The 6,681-nt window shown below is 48.3% G+C and overlaps 1 protein-coding gene across 1 annotated transcript in view; it reads right to left on the bottom strand.

Moving 5' to 3' along the window:
* Window positions 1–6,306: 6,306 nt before the first annotated feature.
* The window catches only part of TWIST2 (twist family bHLH transcription factor 2), an 872-nt gene continuing 497 nt past the window's right edge, over window positions 6,307–6,681 (bottom strand). Inside the window, exon 2 of the mRNA XM_015561809.1 lies at window positions 6,307–6,678. Coding sequence (XP_015417295.1) covers window positions 6,327–6,678 — 352 coding nt within the window. The 3' untranslated portion in view covers window positions 6,307–6,326. The remainder of the gene's footprint in view (window positions 6,679–6,681) is intronic.

The following is a 6,681-nucleotide window of genomic DNA, read 5'->3' as shown; positions in this document are numbered from 1 at the left end:
AGACCGTACCCTTTTATGTAATGATGTTTACTTTGAATTTATATTAGTTCACACAAACACTCCATCCATGCTTTTGTCCCGGCCCTCCGGTCCAGTTTAAGAACCCATTGTGGCCCTCGAGTCAAAAAGTTTGCCCACCCCTGGTCTAGATCTAACCCAGCCAGACTGCTTGCCTGGTTATTGCTCCTCCAAGTTCAAGTCCGGGGAGGCAAGGACTAGGTGGCAGGCACCCTCGCACCCACGGGTCCGGAAAGTCACACAGAGCCCGAGGCTTTTCACGTCTGAGCCTTCGGCACGCCTGCAAACCAAAGCTACTGCAAGCACTGAGCTTCCTGGGAGGAAAGAGCAGCTCGGCATTTGTTCCCAGATCTCACGATGGAAGGAACGCGCTGCCTGTTTGCATTGTGACTTACAGAACGTTCGGAGTGGAACACACAAAGAACCCACAGCGGCCGCCGCGCCCGGCTGTAAACCCGGGCCCGTGTTTTCTTTTAGGGAGTGTGTTTCTTTTACAAGCTGCCTCTCCCGGAGCCCCCACTTGCCTCTGAGGCAGGCAGAAAACTCTCGAACCTCTCAAGAAGAGAGACATGCTCCCAGAGAATTTAACAGAAAGGCGCTGGGCTTTTTACTTGTACAGCACAGAAAAACAGCATTCACAACAAACGTCTGGGCATCCGCTCTCCATGGGGAGGTCAGATAAAGGCTCCCTACGCCTCCCCCTACAAGCCAAAGGCCAGCCCTCCGTGTCCTATCTGAGCTGCTCGCCCGGCACTTGGGAAGGGCTCTGAGGGCTACCACACCCCAAACCTCAGCCATGCAGTTGGGGTCTGACGCTTGGTCACCATCAAAGGGTTAATGAAAATCAAGGTTTTCGCCCAAATCTTTCCCATCAGTCACACACCAGACCTGCACAGCCAGAAAAACAAATGTGAGCTCGCCAAGGAATTAAACAGTGAGAACTACGAACCCGATGCCAGACAACATCACTGAATTTATAAGCCCCCCCCCCCAAAGATGCTGATGGCTAATTTTTTTAAGGCTGAATGTGAGCTAAAAGGAAGTGATATCTTCCAGAACAACTGAATTTGAAAAACTGAAAGCTCTCTGGGTTCAACCCTGCCCTTCATTTAATTGATGGAGAAATTCTGACCTCCAGGAAGGAGGGTCGTGCCTGATGTGGAAGGCATTGCTCTCAGGACTTGAGAAGTAAAATTACAATTCCACAGGAGGCGGCGGGAGAAGCGAGTCATCAAACTCGCACCCTGGTCAGATGACAGAGGTGTCCCGATGAGAAACGGGGTGAACACCAAACAGCCTCGATAGACAGCACGCGCTCAGACCCTCTCCCCCCGACCCCTGCCATGTGCTTCCTTACCCATAATCACAGGAGCATGTGATTCCAAACCGGCACATTGCGGGGGAAAAGAGTACAGGTATGCAAAGCCCGTAAAACACTGTTTTGATTTAAAATGACTCTATTTTCAACTAACCACTAAAAATGTCTCTCCTGTCAGAAGAAAGTTGCATGCTGGCTTTTCCCGTTTCTGATTCAAGTCTCCTTTCAATGGACAACCGTTAGTAATCACTGGAGAAAAATCGCACTGTGCCTGGCTTTACTTCAGCATGAAAATCACAGTGCTCTTCCATCACATGTCCCTGCAGCTCATTCCAGCACTAGCATGTAATTAGGCACATTTAATAGAACTAAGTTGCATTCGGAGGTTTACTGTTGAACCAAGTACAAAATATGTTCCCAGGACAAACAAATATTAATTTAAAATAACCATGACTGAATTGAGGGATTTGATATCTCTCTCTCTCTCTCACTCTCTCTCTCTCTCCTCCTTCTAACTGTGTGTGGCTCTGAACATTAAACTTTTAGAGTCTACACTACATAGCGAATAATTTTTATGAATCGGTGCCTTTAGAAGAGTGTGTGTCTGTGTGTGTGATGTAAGTCAATACAGTCTTAGCTAAAAGCAAATGGGCCAGTTTCAGGTAAGTTTTTCCTAACATTTCTTTGAAAAATATATTCTTTATTGGAATAGGAATAAATATTGATTGGTAATTTTCTCTCGATTTCTGGAATTCTACTCTTTAAATAATTACAAAGAAACATTCCTAATTAATTATATATGGGAAATGTGTTGAGATTCCTCCTGTTTTGAAACGAAGAGCAATAATACAAATGACATCAGGAAAAAGGGGATATTTTCTCAAAGCATATTTTTAGTCTATTACTCTGAGATAAGGTATAGTAACTTGCTCATTTGGATATAGAAAAAAATTAATCCTTGTGGAATAACTTTTAAAAAATGTTTTACTTGAGATGATTACAGATTCGCATGAAGTTGTAAGAAATAATACAGAGAGATCCCGCCATCCTCGTCACTCAGTTCCTCCAGTGCTAACACCTTGCAGCACCCCATACAATGTCACAGCCAGGAGACTGACATTATACCATCTCCAGACCGTATTCCACTTTCTCCAATTTTACATGCACGGCGTGTGTGTGTGTGTGTGTGTGTGTGTGTGCGCACAAGCGCACTCCATACAATCCTATCACGTGCACAGCCTCAGGTGGCCGCGTGGAACACCTTGTTAAGCAGTTTCTGTTTTCAGTATTTCATCTTGACTGCACCCCTGTCTATATCTCTTAGATGCTATTGCTTCTTTACGGCTTTCTGTTCCTTGGCTACAGTCACACGTTCATCTCATCGTGGGGTTTTATTGCCTCATTCGTGAACTCTCTGCTGGTGCAGGCTTTGTCTTTGGTTTGCCTTTTGCAGCACATTTATCCTTTCCCATGAAAAGACACAAATATAAACAGACATTCCAGCGTGCATTCATGGTTTTAAAGACACCAGTGAGAATAGATGAATATATACACGAAGCTTAAAAACTGTCATAAAAGTTCAGCCTTTAAAATTGGCTTATTAAAATATTTGTTTTTTTAAACCCAGCTTTAAACTAAAACTATGAGTTATAGTGCTCGGCTCACAGAGTTTACTTTACGAGCTTCTTGCCAGGCAAAAGGAATCCGGCATCAGTGCCGTCTGTCCAGAGTACAGTGAAGTGGGGATGATGAAAACTCAGTTTTTTCAGGCTCAAGACTTGTTTGAAAATATGCAGCTTTTAGTAAAGCCCGATACAGTACTGTATTTCAGTGGACCTCAAACGGCCACCCTCCAGCCCCTACTCTGGCCCGATGGATGGCCAGACTTTCTACTGACATTCGAGGGAACAATAGCCACATGACTGAGGTCAACTCCCTACAGAGGATCTTACCGATGGGTATTTTATAAGGAAACATCGCATATTATTCAGGTAGCTCAGTCTTTCATTCTGCTTCCTCTGACCAATCAAAAGCTCTACTGAAATTCTGCATTTCCGTTCTCCAGGAGGAATTCATTTTCTTTTGAGACCAGCTATCAATCCAATTATAGCAGTTAGCAAACACCTCCAAGAAGTAAATTTACAGGAGGGAGGAAAAGGCTTACGCATCCTGGATACTGAGAGGGTCGTACTCTGCCCTCCAAAGTAACTACAAGTTCTCAGAGAAAAACTAGTTTGTTGAGTATGGTAACCCACTAAAAATCTGCCCATACTTTGCAGAACTTAGAGAAGATGTTTTCGTTAACCACAAAACAGAACAAAAGGGGCCATGTCCAATAAGTAATCGTAACCTCCATGCACCCTCCATACCAGGCGCCTCGGACCCTGCTCCTGAAGTGCAGGTATTTAATGAAAATACTGAAAACTCTTTTGAGAGTTTTCCACTAGATGAACCCAGCTGATTGTCCAAAGACACCTGATTCATTGTCTGTCTGTGTTTTTAAATGCCAGGCCAAAGAAGAAAGTCAGGATAAATACCAGCACCGGCCATACGACTTCCTGTGTCTCTCTTTATATCAAGGGGCAATTTAGAGTTTTTATCGTTGCTGCTGTTCACATAGACACAGCTTTTTAAAATATATATATGTGAAAACATCTCACATTAGATATTAAAATCACATACCATTTCCTGAAAGGTCTAGAAATTCCTTGGTGATACATGTAACTAGTGTTTCTTTAAAATGTTATAGATAAATAACAAACGGCATTTAGCAACATCTTCAGGAAATCAAACCAATGGTGACTGCATTTATTCCCAAAGAGACTAATGAGTTAAAAGCAAAAAGAATACAAAGTTTTTGCTTCACATGCCCGGCAAGTAAACACAAGGTGTGCCCAGATCATTCCTGCATCAAGGACCCCCGTACCCTCGCTGCTCGGGCAGGGTGGGAATCTATCTGCTTGAAGAAACGTGTTTATTGGAACTGGTCAAGTAGATTCAATTTTATAAAAACATAAATAAATGGGCCCCATAGGGATCATTTGCTCTCCAGCTCAATGTGTTATCTGTTACATTTTAAGGATTTTTTTCCCCCCAAACTCTTACCATTTACTGATTACAAATACTGCCTTTTATTTTTATATAATCTTTCATTGCGATCTATGTCAGTGTTAGGAGTGCAATTATTTTGTAATGAATTTTAAATGACCCTACTAAATTCTGCGTCGAGGTACAGCTCCTGCTATTTGTTTTCGATAATTTTCTGGAGGAAAATCTTAACGAAACTTCTGCTGGCATTTTCCTTAAACAAAGCTATGTGTGTATATTTTTAAAAGATGACAGTCCTCATCTGTTTGTTCTTATTTCATCTGTGCTATAAACTGTGGATGGTCTAAAGGGTAAATGGAATTGACTAATGGACGCTCATAATTTAGGCAGCAAAACCCAGAATGAATGTGTTATCCCACTGAGCATTTCAGTCCTCAGCCAATCCAAACCCTCTTTCCCAGGGAAATATGTGATCAAGACACTTTCCATCTGCTTTTGGCAAAGATAGGAGCTGTTTCCCATAAGTTTTCTCCGCTGAAATTCGTTGTTACAGACCTATACACCGATCGTTACTTTCGAGGGCTACCGCCTCAGAATTCTTAGTGGCACGGAAATGAAAATAAAAAATACAAAATAAAGTCCACCTGAGCTACATCAGCTTTCCGTGGGCACAACAAACACATTTGCAGATATTATGGAACCACATAAAGAAGAAATAGATCTGTTTGGGAGAGTGGGCGGCTGCTCGCTCCTGGGTGATCTAAATTCCTTCTGTGCGAAGCAGGGGCTTTTATAAGAAAACCTTGCAAGGTGAGCAAGAAACTAAACATACTGAGTAGGGAGGATTTTTGTAACACACGTCCCTCCCCACCCCCGCCCTAAATACATCTTGCACCCTCCATGGCCCGCGGGAGCCATCGCCCCGAGTCTGCTGGACTGACGGCGCCTCCGCGATTAGAGCTCGTCTGAGGGGACTTCCAAGGTGTCTGGTGAAAAGGCGCCGGTGCGGCCCAGAACACGCTCCCCGAGGAAGCCCCGCTCCCAGGCTCTCAGCAGCCGCGTCCCCTTCACCTGCTCCCGGGGGACCGACCCGCACCGGCCCTCGTTCCCCTCAAACCTGTTTCCTGCCAGCACCCCGGGCGCTTCCTCGCAGGCTGGACGCTGGGAAGCGGCAGGAGCAGAGCCCCCTCCCAGACTGACGAGGTTCAAGGCCGGGAACAGAGTCTCCCGGCCCCGAGGTCCGCTCCACCTGCCCGCGGGGAGCCGGGTTCCCAGCAGCGGGTCAGTCCGGCCACCGCGCCGCGACCTGCGCGCATCAGCCTCGGCCCGTCCTCTGCACTCCCGACCCCAGGCCACCCCCGGCTCGGGGGCTGCTCTGGCCGCGGAGCTCCCAGCCCAGGGCAGTGCCCTCCGCCCTCTCCAGGCAAACTTGGGGGCCCAGGGTGCGCACTCCGGCGCCCACGGGACCTGCCCACAGCAGAACGGGACTGCCAGGGAGAACTGGGTGTTCGCTTCCCGAGAAGAACGAGAAGCCACAAGCCTGCACGACCGCCACCACCAGGAGGGACCCAAAGGGCAGCTGCCCCCCACCTTCCTGCCCCTGCCCCTCCCAGGCGGTTCTTCTGATGCGCACTCCCCCCAAAGTCACCCACAGACCCCGCACGACACCAAGAATAGAAAATGCGGCTGCTGCCAGTCTGCCCTTCTCTGATGGACACCCTGCATGGAAGTTTGTAAAAGGCCCCAGGGCACCCCTGGGACGTGGGAGCCTCCCAACCGACCCCCATCTGCTGCTAGGAGGAAAAGTGCTCCCCATCGCGCCTCCGCGTCCAGCCCGGCCTCCTCGAGAAGGGATGCGCGGGTCAGGCCATCCGCCCCCCGCGGTGGAGGGCGCCCATCGCAAGCGCAGCACCTACCCTTTTCGGACGTGGGTGGCGCGGCGCTAGTGGGAGGCGGACATGGACCACGCGCCCTCCATGCGCCACACGGAGAAGGCGTAGCTGAGGCGCTCGTGGGCCACGTAGCTGCAGCTGGTCATCTTATTGTCCATCTCGTCGCTCTGCAGGACCTGGTAGAGGAAGTCTATGTACCTGGCGGCCAGCTTCAGCGTCTGGATCTTGCTGAGCTTGTCCGAAGGCAGCGTGGGGATGATCTTGCGCAGCGCGGCGAAGGCCTCGTTGAGCGACTGGGTGCGCTGGCGCTCGCGCACGTTGGCCAGGATGCGCTGGCTCTGCAGCTCCTCGAAGGACTGCGCGCTCGGGCTGCCCTTCTTGCCGCGCTTGCCGGGGGTCGGGCTG

Source organism: Myotis davidii, unplaced genomic scaffold (assembly GCF_000327345.1).
Source record: "Myotis davidii unplaced genomic scaffold, ASM32734v1 scaffold370, whole genome shotgun sequence".
Classification (NCBI taxonomy): Eukaryota; Metazoa; Chordata; class Mammalia; order Chiroptera; family Vespertilionidae; genus Myotis; species Myotis davidii.
This window is presented reverse-complemented; position numbering and strand designations above follow the sequence as displayed.